This window comes from Poromitra crassiceps, assembly GCF_964638095.1.
Source record: "Poromitra crassiceps genome assembly, chromosome: 21".
In the NCBI taxonomy this organism is placed as follows: Eukaryota; Metazoa; Chordata; class Actinopteri; order Beryciformes; family Melamphaidae; genus Poromitra; species Poromitra crassiceps.
In genome coordinates, this window is record NC_139638.1 from 17,159,390 (window position 1) to 17,182,017 (window position 22,628).

Consider the following 22,628-nt stretch of genomic DNA (forward strand, 5'->3'; position numbering starts at 1 on the left):
TTGGAAAGGTCTTGGAGCATATCCGTCTGCCTCTCATCAGCCCCTCCTACCTCCATGACCAACTGACGGAGATCATTGGTGACGACGTCAACGTGCCCAAAGAGGAGATGGTGTTCGAGGACGTCGTGTTTATGGCTGAACAAATGCTCTACCCGCAAACTAGAGCTAGCAAATGGGGATCGACTTTTAAAAAAAAAGCGAACTATCCCTTTAAGTCTATGGGAATGTTATGCTCGAAATAATACAAACTAGATCTCTCGCTTCAGTCAGAACGTAACCTACACCAAAATCAGATGAACCGTTGACTTTGGACTTGGTGTGATGGTTCAGAGCTATCAAAAAAAAAAATATATATATATATATAGTACTTAGCTAAGTGCATCTGATGAACCATCAGTCGGATATCCGTGGAAAACGGACATTTGCGGCAATGATGCGGCATGCAACCGAGCGGACAAATGAAGGAACGGAGAAAGGAGACACTTCCAACAAGGCATCCACTGAAGTCTTCACCAGACCTGCTGTATCAAGCAACAAGGCCTCCACTGAAGTCTTCACCAGACCTGCTGTATCGAGCCGTGGAGACATTGACAGTGGACAGTGGACGACGGCCCAATGAGATGCGTCAGAGTACTTGATGTGTATAATACAATACTGCTGAATCCCTGACCCTGTCAGCCGGCTACAACGGCTACCAAGGCCAGAGCACGAGATCCGCAAGTCTCGCAACGAGCTGACGGTCACCAACCTCACCTACGAGAAGGTCACCTATATCGATCAAGGGTACTCGGCTTGATCGAGGTGGCCAATCGGAATCGTTCCACAGCTCAGACCAAACAAAACGACCGCTCCTCTCGCTCTGTGTTTCAGCAGCTTGACGTCACCAGTGCCACGGGCTCCTTCCACTCCGGGGGGTCGTTCTCAGAGGCAAAGTGATACGGCTTAACCCGCATTTTGAAAAGTTCCTCCTCGTCCTCGTTCTAATGTTCTCACTTCCTGCTCCAAAAGGGACATGATGGAGCTCAAAGTGGAGATCATTGGTTTGAGTCCTCTGCATTGTCTGTGGCGGCTTCATGCTCTCCCAGGTCCTTCGGATCTGCCATATTCATGTAGATGTTTGCAGATTATGGAAGTTGTTTGATAGATTCAAAACCCAAAGTCGCAGCTCCTGTCGCTTCCTCAACATTTCAACTTTTCGCCACCTACGGCGCTGCTAGATGATGTCACTAGCTCGACAGTGCAGTAGTAGGGTAGTGGCTAGTTAAGTGTTGGTAGTAACGATTTTGTTGTGTTTCTGAGTTGGATTGTGGTTGTTTTGATTTATCAAAATGTTCAAAATCCTCACTACTGTGCTGTACAGCCAAAAAGCTGAAACGTTGTTCATCTTTCTAGCAAATCTAGGTACATTTCAGAGTTGAAAGCAGTGTCCTGGCTTAGAGTCATATGATCAAATGTTGCATGTCCTCCCTTAAGACTGTTATTATTTTTTCACCAGCTGGATAACGTCTTCATCCTCCATGACGTGGTCTTTGCCCACCTTCTGAGGGTTGTGTTTCACCGATGCACCCCATACCAGCGCGCTGAAAGGAGAGGGAGAGTTAGGAACATGGACTCGTCCAAAAACAACAACGTCTCGCCATCGCCAGATTGGCAAGACGGGGACAGACGGAACACAACAAACGTTTCAGAGTAAAGCCTTCATCACGCTGATGTACAGATGACCAGACAATCTTAAAAAGGACATTGTGAGGGCCTGTGTCGACCTAGCGTCTTTTCCTCAGGTCCAGCGTCTTTTTTCAGTCGTTTCCAATGAGGAGCGAGCGTATGCGGGCCACGCGGACGTCTAGAGAAAGTGCACTGCGCCCAGCGTCTATTTTGAGAGAGCTCCGGCGTTTTTGTGCACCCGACTCCCAGCGGAAAATATTTTAACTTTTCAGAAAGACGTGTCGGGTGCTGCTTTTCTGGCAACTTAATCATGGAGAAACTATCACAACAGAGACAGAGAGGCTCAATTGTGGGAGCAGATTGGCTAGACACTTAATATTTCTGGTGAGTGTTGAGCTAAATCAATGTATGCGTGTTGTTTGCGAATGTTAGCTGTCAGCTATCAAGATAGCTACCGCACTGAGCTAACGTTAGTTTCAGACTGCTTCCTTGTATATTGTGCGCTGACATCAGCACTCCCCAGCATACTTCCAGCGTTTAACGGTCGGAAAAAGACGCTAGATGGACACAGGCTCTAAGTCGTAGTTTCATCTGGGGGGGGGGGGTCTATGGGAAAATTAATCCCTTAGGCCCCCATGCCGAACCCGGAATAAGGCGTAACTTTGGAACTCTATTAAACATACCCTGAAATCAACTTAATGTAAACTACAGCGGATGAAATCAGGACATAATGAAAAGAAAACTCAAAAATCCTCAAAAAGTGAAAATACGTCAAGGCTATGGTACTCACTATTTGAACTCTTTGATGAGGTTTTTGTGAATCTTTAAGCAGAAATCCTCCACAGCTGTATGTTCGTCAGGCAGCACGACAGGAGACGTGTAATCAGGAAGCTGGCCTTTGGGTTTGGTGTAGCTGTGAAGGAGCACAATGATCTCACTCAAATTGTCTATGCCAAGTCAATCAACTGAGTCTGAACACACAAAAATCATGATCAAAATATGATATGGTATTATATTATATATGGTTACAATTCCTGTGTGGGTCTATCTTTCATTCACCCCCAGTGGCTCCCCCCTGTGGTTACTGGCTAGGGTAAACCATTCTTACATGCGGACAAGCTTCAGGTAGTCCCACATCCTCTCCAGCAGGTCATCGAAGTTCCAGCGGTGGTGGGCCGAGATGGGCACGCAGTGGGGCACCTTGTAGATGATGTCCAGCTCCTCGATGGAGATCTGGTCAATTTTGTTGAGCACGTAAATGCACGGGATGTAGACTCTGTTGAGACAAACGACTGTTAAAAGAGGGTGGTGCTGTGTGTGAAATGACCCGCTAAGCAGAAACCAGCGAGGTACAGCACGTCTTTCTTAACTTTATTTAAATCAAGATGATCATCTCCGCCAGGCAGAAAGCCTGTTATCTCGCACCAGGCGGAAAGCCTGGAGTAGATGATGTTCAATCGTGTGTGTGTTAGGCCATGTTCAGACTAGGAGGCCAAATCTGATTTGTGAACTTGAGTGACCAATTAATGATTCTATCCAGATTGGTTTTATGAGTCTGGACACTCCCAAGTCTGATTTGTGTCACTTGTCCCAAACCACATATGGAGGTAGTTTCCAATCTGGACACACAGATCCGACTTGAACACTTGCCCAAATGAGATTTGTGGCAGTGCGGACACACTCCCAAATCAGATTTGTGGCAGTGTGGACACACTCCCAAATCAGATTTGGGAAACCAATCAAGATAATGATGATTAATGACTTTAGCAGCAAATCGGATTTGCCTGTAATGTGAACATGACCTAAGTGTATCTGTCTGTGTGCAGCTAATCTCGCCTTCTACTGGACCAATCAGCCTCATATTTGTTGTGGCGGTGAGGTATGATCCAGGGAAAGTGCTGGAAACCACCTTTTGCTCACACGCCAGGTCGGAGTGGGCTGAAAGTTTGTATGGCGGTGGTGGGTTAGGGTCTGGGGAAGGACCTGGGCAGGTCGTACAGTCCTGGAACCACCTGGAACGTCCTGGATGGAAACCACCTCCCCAGGTCGGATTGGGCTGCAAATTTGCATGGTGGTGTGTTATGATCCGGGGAAGGTCATGAGCATGGTGTATAGTCCTGGACACCACCATCATTTCTGGCCAAGCTAAAGGTGCAGTTATATTGCGTTGTGCCTATTTAACGCCGGGCTACGCCGGGTACATTGAAGCGAAACATGAAAACAGACCTCAGTGAGCTGGCTGCACAATTACGCAGGTAAGGTTACTTCCCCAAAAATGGAGGACACAAACAACTGGACTCATAATCCCTTTAATAAGTGTCATGTCTTCAAATGTAACATCCGAGTTGGCCGTCTGTAGCGGTCTCTCTCTCTGGGATCTCTTCCATTTTTGTATATGGACAATGTTGAATTCTTTTGGCATGAAAACGTGCAGCGTCAGGAATCCACAGAATACAAGACAATGACCTTCTAACTAACTTGCACACATAGCTGTTAAGATATCTCTCACACACACACACACACACACACACACACACACACGTAGGCTTTTGCGTAACAAAGACGGCAGGATGAGGAGAAGGAAGTGGAACGTTTTTTGATTCCCAATAGCCACACCCACTGGGAATGGCTAATGCAGGACCACCCCGCCCCCCGGCCGCTTACCGGTTCCCTTCCACACAATCAATGAGGTCATCAGCGGTGGAGTCGCTGCGCAGAGTGATGTCAGCGTTGTGGATCTTGTATTCTGCCAGGATACTCTTCACCGTCTCACTGTCCAGCTCACTCTGTGCACACTGAGGGGGCGGGGAGAGAGAGGGAGGAACAACAGGTGGGATGTCAATCAACACAGGATGGGGAGCGGGTGGAAAAAATATGAATGTTTAGAAAGTTGAATGAATACATATAAATAAATACAAATATGTATATGAATGCATCACTTTTACATATTTAAATGACATTCTTACAGCATAATAAAAATAAACCGGTAGAATAAGATTCACAGTTCTCATGATCAAAAAGAGAAATGAAATGCTAAGAGATTCACAAGAGGGAAGATGAATGGACACGTTGAGTGATCTGGTAAAGCGTGTTCTCACTAATGTCCACCAGAGGGCAGCATCAGAAAGGACATGGGGTTCACTGTGGTGGTGACCAGGGGGAGTGTGTCTTTTCTTGTTAAGACCCGCCCCCTACTCTGCCTCTGATTGGGTTGGGTTTAGGCATGATGAGTGACAGTTAAGATTAGAGTAAGGATATCAGGGTACACCAGTGTTCAGAGGCAGAGTAGGGCGTGTCTTCACAAGAGAAGACGTGAGCTCCATGATAACGAGGTAATGGGACATCCTGTAGTGGTAAAACGGTCTGCATTTTCATCATTTTTATTCTGCTAATCAATGTAAACCTAGAACGACCACTTTTAAATCCAGTGATAATCACAGACCTTTGCATCAATTGATGGTATGGCTGAAAAATAGCCTTCAATAAAGTAACTGTTACAACACCTCTGAAACCATCTCTGAAAAAGTAGGGATGCACCGATATGAATATTTTGGCCGATGCCGATAACCGATATTAACATTGCTGGTATGGCCGATAACCGATATTTACCGATGTCGATATGATCTGTATAAAACCAAATTTTTATGATCATCACATTTTGTACATACTGAAAAACACATGTTAACACTGAATTTGAAAAAGTTATGCATTTCTTTATTTGCAAAGCCTTTGGAAAAGCCCATAAATCATAGATTTACTGCATTATTTCATATCAATGTGAAGAATTTGGCTGATAATGATAACCGATATTAACATTGCAACATCTGACCGATACCGATATGACCGATATGTTAAAAAATCGGCCGATACTGGCCGATACCGATATGATTGCCGATATATCGTGCATCCCTATGAAAAAGCATAATCCACTAAAAATATATTTGCCAACTAGGATCCTGGTCGTCAAATTAATTCACTATGAAGGGACATTCTCTAATTCAGGGTTGAGCAACCCAAAGAGCCATTTGTGACCAAGAATAAATCAATCTGGAGCCGCAAAACATTTGAGCCTTATGAAGGTAACATAGCCTATTAAGTCTAAATGAGCTATAACAGGTCTAAATTAGCATGACTCATCGCGGGGCAATTTAGTATCCTGGAGCTGAACTGACATCCTCGATTTGCTGACTGGTGATGTTTGTTGCCATTTTTATGACCCGTCTTTGATGGTCTTTGCACATATCTTTAAATTTCCAAAACTATTTCAGCTTTATTTTTTAAGTCTGAGAATAGATGCTCTGATATTTTAATGAATGATTCATTCATGTATTCACCGTCCAACGTCCATCTCCTGAGCCGTCACAAAACTAAACTCCCCAGACTCAAATATTACATTGAATCGCTGCGCTCCACATACTAATGCATAATAGTGTATGTGCCACTACACAGCCCCCCTGCTGTTTTGAGGGCAGAACAATTGAACGACTGACAGGTCGTAGCACCAATGAGAGTGGTTCATTTTCAAAAGTCAACAGTTTCAGGTTGGGTGGGCTCACTAAAGTCGTTACTGATTGGTAACCCCAGGATTCCGGGGGGGGGGACCAATCACTGGCCAGGATTCCAAAACCAGTTTGGAGCAAGCAGGGTCCCAGACCCAGAGAGAGATCTACAGCATGCACATCATGTATCAGCATAAGAACTCTCATGGGTCTGGCATTGAGACTACCACACAAAAAAAAACAAGTAAAATAAATAAATAGGTAGTCAGCCAACCTTCCTCTAGCTTGGACAATGGGTCTGTTGCATGTCACCTCCCTCTCTCCCAGTGTGAGTGAATTGATTTAGGAATAAAAACACAGAAAGTGAGAAGTTTGCACATGTGAATGTGTGTGAAATGCTGTGGCAGACGTACTGTGGCTGTGAAGTTGATGCCTCCCTTGTCCTTCTTCTTGTAGCCGATGTTGGGTGGATGCTTGTTCAGTCGGATGCCGAAGCCCTCCAGCTCGTGTTCTATCAGCTTCTTGTGGCCGAGAGGCTTCAACACATCCAGCACAATCAGGATTAAGTTGCAGGTTCGAGCCACTGAAACAGAGAGGAGAGAGAGAGGTCAGCCATTGGTCACGACAACACACGTCACTTCCTGTCTTGACGTGCTGCATATTCTGCATAGGAGAAACATTTTCGGTCTTCGCTGATGGACGTCTTTACCTGCGATGACCTGCCTGCCTCTGCCTTTGCCATCCTTGGCCCCCTCGATGATTCCTGGGAGATCGAGCAGCTTTGAAAGAAGAAGGTTAAAGAAGTAAAATCCACACACATAAAAATCCCGATAAGACTTCATAGCAAAGTATTGTGCAAGTAGAGATTCTTGTACCTGAATTTTGGCACCTTTGTATCGGATCACTCCGGGTACTGTGGTCAGCGTGGTGAACTCGTAGGCAGCCACCTCAGAGTACACACCTGCCAGGTTACTCAGCAGGGTCGACTTGCCCACCGAGGGAAACCCGACAAAGCCAATACGGGCGTCGCCTGTTTTCGCTACATCAAAACCTAAACAACAGAGGGAAGGCAATAGTATGCTTACAGTATAAGACAAAATAACACCTGTGCATTATAGTAGTACGTAGTAGACTAAGTATGCAGTATTTATAATTCATCGTGGTCGGACCTTCTCCCGCTCCCCCTCCGCTGCCTCCTTTGGGTGTGATGAGTTCTCTCCTCAGCTTGGCGACCCGAGCTTTGAGCAGACCCAAGTGATGAGCCGTGGCCTTGTTCTTCTGCGTCCTGGCCATCTGCAAGCAGCAGTGACATCATCAATACGAGACCCTACTACAGTCATTTCTCTGTCTGCTGTTTCGTAATAGACCTCAATGGAAATTAAAACGGTTTTGGGATATTTTTTTCTTTTCTTTCCTTTCGGTTAAGATAGCACAATTAGAAGATAAGAGTGACATCATCTTCCCAGTATTTTGCCGCACTGGTTTAGTCAAATTTGGCAAGAGTGATTTTCACTGCTATGCAAATGTACCATCAACATCATTTCATGCAATCACAAGATGTGTCATCCTCCAAAAATACAACATAATTCAGTAAAAGTAGAGTATCAATGATGCACTTGACTTCCTTATCTTTTCTGCGTTAACTATCATCCTTTTAACTCATAATTTAAAATGTTGCTTCTCTGATAAATGCCATGCTAGCATAACTCAAATTCATTTTCCCAAGAGACCTGACGTACCAGTAATGTTGATGGAAATGGGTTAATTATTTGAAATACCATTTAACGGTCCCTCACTGGCCACAGGTTATTTGAACAATATACAGTGGACAATAAGATGATAGCTGGGAGAGAGAAGACTGACACGCCACAGAGAAGTCAAATCCACAGTGTGTGGTGGTGTAATGCAGAGGTTCTCTGTCCTGGTGTTACACTGCATTTTGGAGACCCATCAGATTGTGTGACCTGCAGTGTTTTAAGTTGGTTAGGTTTAGGCATGAGGACTGACAGACTGAGTGAGATCAGATGGTTGGGATTATGATAAGGACATGAGGGGAGGTAACACAATCTGATGGGTCACCAAATATGGTGTCACCAAAATCTGTCACATTATTCTGTGACAGCTGCTGTCAGAAATGGTGAAATAGTTGATTCTTTCCCCATAAGAAGCAACGCAGTCACAGATTTGCATGTAACACCTGGCCTCAGGACCAATGTCCCTACTGCCTGGTTTACAGCCATCTAACAGGTACTGGTGAACACCTAGGCAGAGTGACAGTAGAAAGCCAGCAGCAACACCGTGAGTGATAATAACCACAGGTGTGATGTAACAGATAGGTGAATGCCTTGACCCTTATATTATGGTCCATTGCTTCCTCCCTGGTCACACCACCGGCTAACGTTAATGCTAATAGCCTAACTTCCAAAGACTGTCCTCCTGTCGCTGCTGGCTCGGTTCTGTTAACGTTATCAATCAACAACAAATCCGAGTTAGTTAGCACAGCTGGACTGACACGCACATGTCGGCAACATACGTCATAAAAGCCACGCAGAGCCATACAATTTATGTTAATTTGCGAGCGGAATCATAAGGACGATACAATGTGATTAGTTTTGGTATGCTTTACAACACGTAGCGCACTGACAAGGAGCTGTTAGCCGAGGCCCAGCTGTGGCAGCTTTACGCTAAATGTTAGCATTCAGTGCTAAAACGTGACTGATTCATTGGGTGAGTCTGCTGCTGTCTACCTTCACCTTACCTCACTTTCGATCTCTGCTATTTTGGCGAGTAAACTCATGTTGCTGCCCGGAGATTCCTAGATGTGATCAACGCCACTGATGAAATGAAAGTTACAAATATGTTACTTGGAAGTTGGTAAAGCTATCCGATGTTGTTTAGCTAGTTAGCACACAGCTAACGCAGGTGGTGCTGCTGCCTGCTACGCGGCAAATCTCGCGAGGAGGATGTCATCATGTGGAGCTTGCGCTTCTTCTTCCGTTTTATGGCTTCTTCTTCTTCTTCTTCTACTATTGTTTTATGGCGGTTGGCAAACCAACTTAAATGTGCATTCCCGCCGCCGACTGGACTGGAGTGTGGAACAGGAGATTATGAAAACAACACTAGATTATTTTGATCCAAATCAGTTTATTTAAAAAACGTATATATAAAATAATATCTACGTAAATAATATCTAATATTCGAGGTCAGTGTGACGGTCTGTTGTCTGTCTGTGTCAGTGTGATGGTCTGTTGTTTGTAGGTCAGGGTGATGGTCTGTTGTTTGTAGGTCAGTGTGATGGTCTGTTGTCTGTCTGTAGGTCAGTGTGATGGTCTGTTGTTTGCAGGTCAGTGTGATGGTCTGTCTGTAGGTCAGTGGGATGGTCTGTTGTCTGTCTGTAGGTCAGTGTGTGATGGTCTGTTGTCTGTCTGTAGGTCAGTGTGATGGTCTGTTGTTTGTAGGTCAGTGTGATGGTCTGTCTGTAGGTCAGTGGGATGGTCTTTTGTCTGTCTGTAGGTCAGTGTGTGATGGTCTGTTGTCTGTCTGTAGGTCAGTGTGATGGTCTGTTGTCTGTCTGTAGGTCAGTGTGTGATGGTCTGTTGTCTGTCTGTAGGTCAGTGTGATGGTCTGTTGTCTGCCTGTAGGTCAGTGTGATGGTCTGCTGTCTGTCTGTAGGTCAGTGTGATGGTCTGTTGTCTGTCTGTAGGTCAGTGTGATGGTCTGTTGTCTGTCTGTAGGTCAGTGTGATGGGTCTGCTGCCTGTCTGTAGGTCAGTGTGATGGTATGTTGTCTGTCTGTAGGTCAGTGTGATGGTCTGTTGTCTGTCTGTAGGTCAGTGTGATGGTCTGTTGTCTGTCTGTAGGTCAGTGTGATGGGTCTGCTGCCTGTCTGTAGGTCAGTGTGATGGTATGTTGTCTGTCTGTAGGTCAGTGTGATGGTCTGTAGAGCTGTTGCCTGGGAATCGGAAGGTTCCCGGTTCGAGGCTGGCTCCTCCCGGCAGTGTGCCAAAGTGTCCTTGAGCAAGACACTGAACCCCTAACTGCTCCCGACGAGCAGTTAGGGCCCTGCATGGCTGCAGACGCCGTCGGTGTGTGAATGGGTGAATGTGAGGTATTCATGTAAAAGCGCTTTGGGTAGTCGATAGACTATATAAAATGCGCTCTACAAATACAGTCCATTTACCATTTACCATAGGTCAGTGTGATGGGTCTGTTGTCTGTAGGTCAGGTGATGGTTGTGCCATGAAGCCTGCTTGCTGCGCCTGAGGCTGCAGAGTGTGGGCGTCCCAGCCAGGCCCTTCAGCCAGGTCTGCCATCCAGCATGCTGCCCTGATCCACTCAGCCTCCAGTGCTGTCAGGTAACCTGCACCCCCATCTGGGCACCCAGTGTCTATCAGTCTGTCTAATAAGACTCTGGGACAGACGGCCAATTAACCTATTTCACATCCCACCCAAATCAGCCATTTTGTGTCTAAAATGCAGTAAGTAACGTTCTGGCACAGCTGGTCCAGTCCCAGCACTCTAATTAATGTCTTGCACCCGTGTTCCTGCATTTTAGACACAAAGTGGCTGATTTGGGCGGGATGTGAAATATATATTTCAGGGTTTTCCGAGCAGAGCAGGCGTCAAGACTTCCGCTTCCGTCATATGTAACATTTTGTCGGGGAGTGTCAATCATATTTTTCCAATCACTTGTGGAGGTTCAAGGAAAAATAGATTTCGGTCAGAGAAGGGTCACCACTTTTTAATTCCGAGCGCCCCAAATCCCTCCAGTGAGTGACCCCCTCCCCCCTTCTAAATAACGAACAGTCCCTTATGTCCTCTGTTGCCAAAACACTGAGACAAAACCATTTTGTTGAAAGTGTTTCATGAATAAATTGGGCTTGACTTGATATGAGCACTGAATTTAACTGACTGGCCGTGAAACTGATGAATGGTAAGTGTTTGGGCACGTCAATCTGCCTACAAGTCAATTTCCATACAAGTCAATTTCCATACAAGTCAATTTTCATGGCACATTTTGGCCATCTGCTACATGCTGAGCTCAAGTAGCCTTTAGGCTGTTTTGTCTCCATCCATTGTTTGCTCAGTGAAACGTCAAGACCGTTTAAATGTAATTAAAATATACACAATCTATGATTATATATTGATTATAGGCTATCGATGACGGTGCCTTTTTTCACTTGTTTACAGATAGGCCTATCTGTATGGATGGACAGATGTGCACAAGTAGCCTACACACACGCGCACACACACACACACACACACACACACACACACACACACACACACACACACACAGAGAAGGCAGTGAGAGCGAGAATTCTTTCTATCCTTTCCTATTTCTAGATCATACAAATTCTCTCACACACAAAAAAGGACGCAGGCCTGTCAAATAGTATAGTTTTATTGTTTAATATTTTATTCGCATACAGTATAATAATCTCATTGGTTTTCTATGTTGCTGAAATTTCTGGACTGGACATCCATCATTTTTGTTGATATCGATCTTCCGATTGATCGGTCGGTTAGTGGGCTGGTTGGTTGAGCACGGTCAGGGGCAGCTGATTGGATGAGTGACCACCAGACAGATGTCCACTCAGCCATCCTTTGCAAACGGTGCATTAACAGTTATGATGTGCATATGGTGGATATCGATGTCCAGTCAGTGTTATTGATCATGCTGTACAGTTGGTCCCATTGACACAGAGACACTGTGAGAGGACCAGGAAGAGATTGGATTGGTATTTTTTGCTGTTTGCTTTTTGACAAAACCTTATAAAGGCAACACACTACTGGTCGGTTGACCAGTACCGCACTTCGATAGGCTAACTGCTCTTCTTCAAATTCCAATGCAAACCAACAATGTCATCTATTGCAGTGATTCTCAACCCTTTTCGTACTTAGGAGGACACCTCATTTACTCCATTAGAGCCGTGTTGATGAGATTCTGTCTCTCGGACCCAAATCTGAGAATATCTATATTGTCAGATATGATTTTTGTCCAGAACACGACCGTCTCTGTAGGCTATTGTAGGTCGAGATATAACAGAGAAACGATGAAACAAAAACACTCATTCTTCTACATTCAATAATTGTGTTAACTTCTTGTAAATGAAATAATGGTGAAGTTGAACAATTCCATCAACTTCCTGGGGACCCCATCAAGGACCCCCTGGTGGTCCCTGCTGGGAACCCCATCAAGGACCCCCTGGTGGTCCCTGCACCTCAGGTTGAGAACCACTGATCGGATGCATTTTGCTGTTTAAAAAAAAGAAGAAAGAAAATACATGATCCAATGTATAATGCAACTGTTAGATTAGACGTTAATTTATTTCAGAGGACAACTTAACACTTGATCATGTATGTTAACCCCAGGCCAAATGTTATAAGCCCTATGCTAGATATGCTGAATATCTCCCCAAATGTTGTTTGCTTGGGTCGTAGGAGGTGTGCTTGTCCTCGTCAAAATATAAAAATAGGCGTTTTATTTTGAAAAGGTAGATGTGGTTTCAGTGAGTTGTTCAGCATTGATCTATTGCTGCCCGGCTGCGGTGACAGTAAGCATAAATGGCACAGGAAAGGAGGACAGGAGGTGAGACTCTGAGGCCATTTACACGTGACATTAAAACATGCGTTTTCTGCCATCAGATTGCAATCAGATTGTGCTTGACCACATGAGCCTGATTCCATTTACACCTGGCGTTAACATGGGTGATCAGATTGCAATCTGATTGCAATTTGATCACCCAAAATGGGTGTCCTCTCAATCCACATACAGTTGCTGTATCCAGATTGAGAGGACACATTGTAGTGCAGATTGCAATCCGTCTTCAATGTGTCTTGGGCGGGCGCGTTTAGACCTGGCATTTCAAGTGGTCAAGCACAATCTGATTGCAATCTGATGGCAGAAAACACATGTTAATGCCAGGTGGAAATGGCCTCACGGTGAGATGGGGCGGGGTGAGACTTGGGTTTCTCTTTCTGTCGGCCTGTTAGAGGTAAGTTAATGCTTCTTGGTGACAAACGGGAAGGGGCCTTTGACTTGCTTCATCAACGAGAGAATTGACAATAACAAACCCACATGCCCAAAACATCTCAAATGTTCTGCTTTTAATGAGCAACTCATCTGTATATCATACGTCAGCATTGGAAGTGCATTGATTAAAAAGTAAGTGCAAGTACAGATTTTTGATGCATTCATTTCGACTAGAGGATTAAATTATTTGCAACGTCGCCCCAAAAATAGTCATTCTACAGGGGGCACTCTGCAAAAAGAAAACCGCTATAGTTGATGCTGTTTCTAACCTAAAAGATATATGCTTTTTTTTTCCTCGTTTCAAGCTTTATAAGAGATCTCTGAGTGACGGTGTGTGGGAGCCATTCTCTTCCCGCCATCTGTCGTCAGTTCACCTCAGTCGTCCGTCAAACACAGCACTTTTTCCTCAATGTAACCCGCCATGCTTCCATCCTGACCCACACAGGTTTCATGGTTTCTCAGTTTTGCTTTGAGGAACATGACATCGGAATCGAAGCCAGTTTGGAAGCACAAAGTCTGTGAGAAGAAGCACTATTTTAGTGCAATAGTTTCACACTTGGTAACCTCGCCAACCTAAAACTGGCTACCTCTGCATAGAGATGGAGGAGAGTTCTTATCCCAGCCCCATCGACAGGCCTTTTGAGTTTTTTTTACTTGGGGAAGCGCCATTATTTATGGTCATGTCACCAGAGCAAGGATAACAACATCTTTTGAGGTAATAAAAAACAACGAATAGCGTGAAGTTATCCATTAAAACGCATTGTCCCCGGTGTCTTGGATTCTGTCATCAGAATTTTGGATAATACTTATTGAAACCATAAGGCTTTACGATAAATGCAACTTGGCCATATGATGGCCAAAGTCTTCAGTGGAGGCCTCTCCCCCGTGGACTCTAGCTGCTCTCGGAGGAGGTGGGAGGTGCCGTGGAGGAGGACCTCCGTCGGGACACGGACTGCGAGCGCTCCGGGCTGTGTTTGTCGTAAGGCTGGAGCTGCACCTCCAGGAAGTCCCTGTGCTGCTGGCTGATCACCTGGCTGATCAGTCCGGGCAAAGCCTGCAAGTTCCCCAGCAGAGTCTCCAGCTTGGTCTCCAAGATGGCGATCCTCTTCTCCATGTCCTCCCCTCTCTCATTCAAGTCCGATATCATGTCGTACATGATGTTCTGAGTCTGGAACAGGGGGAGAGGAGACACAGTCAAGCGTCGTCGTTTACAAATGTGGGTTCTTTTTTCGATGGAGGACTTAAGGATATGTATTCGTTATTTAGATTATAGATTAAAAAACAACAACACACTGACTGCTTCAATACTTCAATAGACGTGCAGGTGAAAGTCGTCAGAATGTTCTGAGCTAGTGTTGAACAGAAGAGGGCGGTAAAGAGAAGAGTTGGTGAGTTTTTCTTTACTTTCTCAACACAATCTGTTCAGACTGCACACACCGACCTATTACAAATAACACACAATCAAAATGAATGCATATGAAAAGAACAGCAAACAGCACCTGTTTTTCATTTGATATAAAGATCATTCTTAAGGACAGCGATCAATAAAGCAAAGAAAATGTCAGTTATGAACTTTTGTCAAAGTCAGTTGAGTGGCTTAATCACACGTCACAGTAAATCTTATTGTATTATCCACTTTGGTGGCTGCAATTGAACACAGACTGACCTGTTTATCTCCACTGTTAGAGGAGCATAGGTTGACTTGAAAGCATTATAAAAATAAAAAAATCTAATGAATAGAGAGGCAAAGTGACCGCCTACTTCCTGCTTCAGCACTGTACCAGAGATTTCCATCCGCCATTTATTTTCCCATAGACATTTCATAAAATGCTTATAAAAATAGTTTTACTCGTTCAAACCAAACGGTTCAGCTATATTTAGAAACAGGAGAGATCGCATAACATTTCACTTGGACCAAAACGTTAAAAAAAATGGCAGATTTGAAGAAAATATTTTCTCGATGTAGTTTTTTCAGGTTTTGGTCCGAGAGAAATGTTCTATGGTCTCTCCCATTTTAAAATATAGCTGAACCGTTTAGTTTGACCAAGTAAAACTATTTTGATAAGCATTTTACGAAATGTCTATGGGAAAATAAATGGCGGATGAAAATCTCTGGTACAGTGCTGAAGCAGGAAGTAGGCGGTCACTTTGCCTCTCTATTCCAAGGTCAGAGGCACATCAGGTGAAGTCATGACCTAAGTGTATGCTTACAGCTTTGAGAAGCACCATGTTTGTTCAGTTAAAGGAGGGCCTGAACCTGGTAAGAAAGCGAATGGAGAAGTCATGCTCTCATGCAGACTGAGGTAGCCGACATCACGAGCCCTCTGACCATGTTGAAGCTGACGTCACATGTGTTCCCTCTCTTGATGCATTCACGTTATCTACTTCCTGAAATACACTTGCCACAACATGCCGCCGTCTGCCTGTTCTTTGGCAGCCTGATCACGTGACCTCACATTCTGTTTCCTTCGTGCCAGGGCCAATCAGGGACCTGCTGCCTCGTAGTTGACAACGTAACCGGCCAATCAGGGACGCCTCTGGCCAAAACAGTATGGCGGCTCCCGAAGCAACGAGCGGTAACGCTAACGTTAGTAGAGTAAACACAGCTGTGAGTGCAGTTATTGCAGAAATAGACTCAATAAGGCGGCGTTCACACACGACACAACTCGCTTATTTGAGCTGCCAGCGCCTTTCTGCAATTCACTCTCTATGTAAGGAAACGTGCTCCTCTTTCAAGGAATGCACCTGGCGTTTAAACGATGGTGGTGTCTAGTTTTTTTGGGCGGAGCGCGCTGGGCGTTTTAAGCTGAAAAAAGTAGAACATTTGGAGGAAACGCGCGGTGCTCGTCTTTTTACTCATCCTACCTCTTCTCCTCCCAGAGGGATCCTCAACCTCCGCTGCTGCCAGAATTGGCAATAATCTGGCTTTCATGTTGACAGTGAACAACATCAAACAGACGAAAACAGCTGGCTACCGTCCTTGTGGTCGTTGTGTCCTGATCCGTACTGCACGCGACTGCAGGGGAAAACAAAACGAAGCAGGAAAAAAAACGCTCCGTGCGCTGTGTTTTGTGCACAATGGAAGCGCTCTCGACATGATTTCCACAGCGTTCTAACTGAAAAAAGCGCTTTGTGTGGGAACGCCGCCTAACAACAATTAAACAGGAACAAGAGTATGCTCCAGTGGAATTTTTTAGCGCAAAATACGTTTTCCAACATTCTGAGTGGATTTGTCAACTTGGGGATTGGCTGAAGTTGACGGTCAAGGCAAGTCCTCCCGCCCACTGAAATCAAGGTGGACGGCTTGGAGTCGAGACTGAGCGAAACAGAATTTGAGGACAAGTTATCGGGAGGACAAGTTATCGGGATGTTTTTTTTGTTTTGTTTTTACCAGGCTAGCTCTTTGATTCCCCAGGCTGAAGTTCCACCTCCTAAAAGATTTTCTCCAACACCGTCTATATCAGATTGGTATGGGGAGTGGGAGTGAGAGGTTCTGACCCAGCAGAAGAGTAGCCTAATCGCTGGCAGCATGCGGGCCAGGCCATCCGTCACTTACCTCATCTTCTTCTGATTTCAACTAGCAATAACGGGACAGGTTGTTTATGGGAATCACAGCGATCCCCTGAGGGCCAAACCTGCACTGACACCATTCAAAACAGCAGCACCTATAGGGCGGCGCTGTTACTTACATAAGCACCAATCTAATCCTTGCTTGAACTGTTACTATGTCCCAGTGTATATACACCATACAGATCATCACCAAGGCAATTAGTGTAACATCTTCGCAGTTAATGTCCTAAGAAAAATGAGGGGATGCTGCCAAATATGACCTAAGAGTTAAATCTATGGCTATGAGGCCATTTACACCTGGCGCTAACATGCATTTTCTGTGATCAGATTGCAATCAGATTGTGCTTGACCACTTGAAAGTACAGGTGTAAACGCCCCCCAAGACACATTGAAGACGGATTGCAATCTGATCGGCCAAACCACCTCCGGAGGTGGTCAAGGTACGCATTGTGACCACATTGACCAACACAAGTGTAAATGCAATGTGTCCTCTCGATCTGCATACAGCAACTGCATGCGGATTGAGAGGACACCCATTTTGGGTGATCAGATTGCAATCAGATCACAGAAAACACATGATAGTGCCAGGTGTAAATGGCCTCTTACACATCCTCCAGACATGTAATCCACCCTTAATATCACGATATCAAGATGTGAACTGCAAACATGCATCCAGCTGAAGTGACTCAAGCCTGCAGCCACATCTGCATCTGGGGAGGTCTGAAGGTAGTAAACCATGAGGGAACACATATCACAGGCACGAGGTGAAAATGCTGGTGCAAGAGTATGTGAGGACATTATCGATCCGCTTCGACCGTATAGCAAAACCACACGCTGAAACTATCCAACCGTTTCACAGAGTAGAAAATGAGAGAGAGGGAGAGAGAGAGAGAGAGAGAGAGAGAGAGAGAGAGAGAGAGAGAGAGAGAGAGCAGCAGACATTGTTCCAGGCAACAAATTGGGTGAGCAATTTGAAAGTGAATTCTTGGCATCTACTACAGCCTCACTGGCAAGAGAGAAGAGAAATGCTGAAGGAGAAAAAAAACACACATTCAACCAAAAACTGTCACTCGGGCCACATTAAGCGAAAGAGCGCACCTTATATTGCACCTATAGGTGTGAACAGCCAGTGTGAAGGGGAGACGCATTGTGATCTGATCACATGGCTCTGCAGTGGCAATGCAGCTGCCAATAGTTTAGGCTCTATTACACGCTTTCATCTATCCAGCGGGGGAGCATAAAGGGATGATTAACGCTATGCTGCCCTCTTATGGCCAGAGGCCCGCATGGCAATGATTATTAAAGGGCCAGCCAAGTGGCTCCGGTGGCGAGCCATCTTATCCAACGTCACGTCCCCGCCCCCGCCCGTGTTTCACACTGGAAGGTGATTGGCCAATATGAACTAATACCTTTCCTGAGGCATCATCAGCCATTCTGGCCTGCGTCCAGTGTGACTGTGGTGGACTCTTCAATGTCAAAGCTCTCTCTACCTCTCTCTCTCTCTCTCTCTCTCTGTCTCTACTTCTGGCTGAGCTCTCTCTACCTCTCTCTCTCTCTCTCTCTCTCTGTCTCTACTTCTGGCTGAGCTCTCTCTACTTCTCTCTCTCTCTGTCTCTACTTCTGGCTGAGCTCTCTCTCCTCTCTCTCTCTCTCTCTCTGTCTCTACTTCTGGCTGAGCTCTCTCTACCTCTCTCTCTCTCTCTCTCTGTCTCTACTTCTGGCTGAGCTCTCTCTACCCCTCTCTCTCTCTCTCTCTCTCTCTGTCTCTACTTCTGGCTGAGCTCTCTCTACCTCTCTCTCTCTCTCTCTCTCTCTGTCTCTACTTCTGGCTGAGCTCTCTCTACCCCTCTCTCTCTCTCTCTCTCTGTCTCTACTTCTGGCTGAGCTCTCTCTACCTCTCTCTCTCTCTCTCTCTGTCTCTACTTCTGGCTGAGCTCTCTCTCTCTCTCTCTCTCTCTCTCTCTCTCTCTGTCTCTACTTCTGGCTGAGCTCTCTCTCTCTCTCTCTCTCTCTGTCTCTACTTCTGGCTGAGCTCTCTCTCTCTCTCTCTCTCTCTGTCTCTACTTCTGGCTGAGCTCTCTCTACCTCTCTCTCTCTCTCTCTCTCTCTCTGTCTCTACTTCTGGCTGAGCTCTCTCTACCTCTCTCTCTCTGTCTCTGTCTCTACTTCTGGCTGAGCTCTCTCTACCTCTCTCTCTACTTCTCTCTCTCTGTCTCTACTTCTGGCTGAGCTCTCTCTACCTCTCTCTCTCTCTCTCTGTCTCTACTTCTGGCTGAGCTCTCTCTACCTCTCTCTCTCTCTCTCTCTGTCTCTACTTCTGGCTGAGCTCTCTCTACCTCTCTCTCTCCTCTCTCTCTGTCTCTACTTCTGGCTGAGCTCTCTCTACCTCTCTCTCTCTCTCTCTCTGTCTCTACTTCTAGCTGAGCTCTCTCTACCTCTCTCTCTCTCTCCTCTCTCTCTGTCTCTACTTCTGGCTGAGCTCTCTCTACCTCTCTCTCTCTGTCTCTACTTCTGGCTGAGCTCTCTCTACCTCTCTCTCTCCTCTCTCTCTCTCTGTCTCTATTTCTGGCTGAGCTCTCTCTACCTCTCTCTCTCCTCTCTCTCTGTCTCTACTTCTGGCTGAGCTCTCTCTACCTCTCTCTCCTCTCTCTCCTCTCTCTCTGTCTCTACTTCTGGCTGAATCATCAGATCACAGTGTGTCTCCCTTCCCAGGTTACTCTGTTTCTGCTGTGTCAGGCTGGCTCAATGCCTGGTCTTTCCCTATAAGTTTTTTTTTTCTTTTCCCCCCAACTTCTGTTTAGTGCATCTGGAGACAGAATTCAAAGAAAACATTAGGTGAAAAGCAGCATTTTTTTTTTTTTTTTTGCATAATAAAAAATGTTTTTCCTCTCCCTCTTGACATTTCGAGGGGGAAACCTGTCCAGGAAAATTAAGTGATTCACACTGTAAAACAAAGTGACGGTAATATACCAAACCAAATCCAGATTTCACGTTCAGTGCGGATACCCAGTATTATACACATTGATTTGATGTATATCAGCATTATGAAAAGCCTGTCTGTTTATTTGACACCTGTAGACTTTGATTATATTTGAAAACACACACAACTAATGCAGCAGCAGCGAGCGATACTAGCATGCATTTAAATTCAATCACACAGATGAAAGTACGTCTTGCAGGATAGTTTTAGTCTATCCTAATGTGCAATGCAGCAGTCAACTGTTGTTAGTCTAGCTTACCTTAGCCAGGTCCACTAGTGAGTTTGCTTGGTCATTCAGCTTGCGTTGCTCCATTTTAACACTTCTCAATCTGAACACAAGACCATTCAGAACCCAATAAATAAATCAACGCTATCAGTGTTATCGATCAATATGATATTTGTGCACACAGAAGGCATACTCATGGAGAACACTCCCAGGACATGCACAGGGTGTGTGTAAGAGAATGCAGGGATTGGCAAGGGTCAGTCTGTTTAGTGGAGCTGCATGCAAAGTGGAGAGGAGATCAGATCACAGGAGGGAGGAGAGCCGCCATTGAGGAGAATGAGACCAGCCCCTCATCATCCTACTTGACCAAAACGTCCAAACCTTCTAAAAGGAACGAGGCCAAAACTGCACAGAATCCTACCATAGAACCTATGCAGTGTCGACAGTGTTTGTTCCTTGTTACTTGACATATGAGATTCTAAAATGATGACAAAAATAAGTCCACTATACACCATACAAAACTCTTCTATGGCCTAAACGAACATTTCTCTGTTCAAGTTTGTGAATTATTTAGTCAGTCAACAATCCACAGTTCTATCTAAACATAAAACACTTAACCTTTTTGACAGTAGGGGGCTGCACAGATGCAGATTTGTCTCCGTTTGAGACATAAAAGTCTGAAAAACATTTAAATGTATTGCCATCACATTTGCCAGTAAAATAAAATTTTAAACGGCATTATTTAATATTTTACCCACTGACATTTATTTGTGGGATAAAGACATTTTGTGATGTGGGCCACATTTAATCAACCAAACATCCTATTTCTAAAGTCTGTACAAAATAATTCATCTAATCCATAAACCAGGCTTAAATAACTTAGCTAATCCATAAACCAGGCCTTAAATAATTCACATCAAGCATTTAATGAGGCTTCTAAAGCCAGTGTTTTCACTCACACTCGCACGCAGAGCGGTTGGAAACAGCAACCGTGTGCAGTATTGTGGAGTCTGAACTGAACCACATCTGGGGGGTTTCAAGATTTCCCTGCAATCACCCATGCATGCTCAATGACACTGGAGACAATACACAGGGCAAGCTGAAGGTGGCGAGGACCTAAGTCTGGTAGCCATTTTTATAAATTGATTTAAAAAAAAAACAAAGGAAAAGAAAAACTAACAACCGCTAAGACACTAATGCACTTTGAGTGACAGGTGATCATTTAGCTTGTGTGAATCTGGGACAAACAAGTCGTGAACATCAAGAAGGGATTATTAACGGCCCCTGAGGGACTCCTCCTAATTAGCCGAGATGCGCCCATTCCCATGCAATGCAGGATCGTTTTTAGCTCTCCTGAAGACAGGCAGATGTGGAGCGAAAATGACGGGGGTTAGACCAACAGGGGGCGCCACAGGAGACACGAAAGAAAAAAAGTACAGGCAAAAGGACGACTTTCTTAATAGAGTCAGAGCCAAAATGGTTCATACAGAGCAGAGTCGACAGAGACGAGTAGAGAAACGGTATTGCACAATAGCACTCTTGTTAGCTGAGTAGCCTAACTGTGCTGTAGCTGAGTGAGATGAAGGAGAAAAGAGAGGCGGGGCTCTAGAATAGATAGTCGATGTTAAATGGCTTTGCAGTTGATGTAAGACCTGTTAGAATTCGGGCATTTCACAGTTGGATGAGCAATAGCTGTCAGATGTTGTTGAACAGGGCAGCTTTGGCCTGTCTTTTATATTCTAAGTGTCCCTCTTGTGAAGCGCTGGTCGCGGGGCAGCTCTCCTTCTCAATGGGCATGGCTAGCTAGCTCATTCATCAGGGGGGAAACAGCTTGGCTAAGCTTTTCAATACTCCTTTGAGTCCGTTAGGCCAATCTCCATAGTGCTGCGGCATTTCTCTTTTTATCCCCTGGCTCTTTTGTCATGACCCCTGTTTACCTCATTGTGGAGAAGGACTCGCGCTGATGCTCCTTTAGCGTAATGGATAGGGTGAACGTCGGGCCAGCCCTGCTGTCCCGGCCCTGACTCCTGAGCTCTGAGCTGAGCAGGGAGGAGAGAGAGCCTCCTGCTGTCCTGTCCCTGACCAGTGTTGGGCTAAGTTACTTTCAAAATGTAATATACTACATATTACTAGTTACTTTCATTTGAAAGTAATAAGTTACTTTACAATATTACTTTCTGTGTAGGGTAACTCGTTACTTATTACACTACTTTTGCATTACTTTGACCAAAACAGCAGCAGCAGAAGAATGACATCGCCGCCCCGGAACCATCCCAAATTTTTTTTTCAACCGCCTTGAAGTCAGTGTAAACAATCCAAAATTCTAAATGTTATCCTTTTCCTTTGTTATTGTCGTCTGTAGTGGTTATTTGCATAAAAACACACAGCTTGATTAGGAAATGATTGTACCGTATCTTTTTTTAAATATGTGCTTTGATTTAATCAAAGGTAACTCAATTTGTAACTCGAGTTACTTGACAAAGTAACTGGTATAATATTACTGAAATCCTATAAGTAATACGTTATATTACTGAGTTACTGCTAAAAGTAATATATTACACATGTTTGTAATGAGTTACCCCCAACACCGTCCCTGACTCCTGAGCTTGGAGCTGAGCAGGGAGGAGAGAGAGCCTCACTCTGTCAGTCATCG

The 22,628-nt window shown here is 45.0% G+C and overlaps 2 protein-coding genes across 2 annotated transcripts in view; both read right to left on the reverse strand.

Annotated features, from left to right (window-relative positions):
* Window positions 1-409: 409 nt before the first annotated feature.
* drg1 (developmentally regulated GTP binding protein 1) lies at window positions 410-9,105 on the reverse strand. The gene is made up of 9 exons (XM_083657517.1): window positions 8,923-9,105; window positions 7,334-7,457; window positions 7,040-7,215; window positions 6,874-6,943; window positions 6,578-6,747; window positions 4,330-4,460; window positions 2,774-2,941; window positions 2,456-2,578; window positions 410-1,580 (listed from the first exon to the last, which is right to left on the reverse strand). The coding sequence occupies exons 1-9, from the start codon at window positions 8,959-8,961 to the stop codon at window positions 1,481-1,483; spliced, it is 1,101 nt and encodes a 366-aa protein (XP_083513643.1). The 5' UTR covers window positions 8,962-9,105; the 3' UTR covers window positions 410-1,480.
* Window positions 9,106-14,091: 4,986 nt separating this feature from the next.
* Window positions 14,092-22,628, reverse strand: part of kcnn2 (potassium calcium-activated channel subfamily N member 2) — a gene marked incomplete at both ends in the record, with an annotated part of 35,869 nt that continues 27,332 nt past the window's right edge. Inside the window, 2 exon segments of the mRNA XM_083657844.1 lie at window positions 14,092-14,367; window positions 20,009-20,078. Coding sequence (XP_083513970.1) covers window positions 14,092-14,367; window positions 20,009-20,078 — 346 coding nt within the window.

What these genes read in the sequence shown, in the direction of transcription:
- drg1 (XM_083657517.1), bottom strand. Translation starts at nt 8,961, where the DNA reads ATGAGTTTACTCGCCAAAATAGCAGAGATCGAAAGTGAG. An exon ending in AGGCAGGCAGGTCATCGCAG is followed by an intron (nt 6,748 to 6,873) that starts GTAAAGACGTCC and finishes TCTCTGTTTCAG; the next exon opens with TGGCTCGAACCTGCAACTTA. An exon ending in GCATCAACTTCACAGCCACA is followed by an intron (nt 4,461 to 6,577) that starts GTACGTCTGCCA and finishes CCGCCCCCTCAG; the next exon opens with TGTGCACAGAGTGAGCTGGA.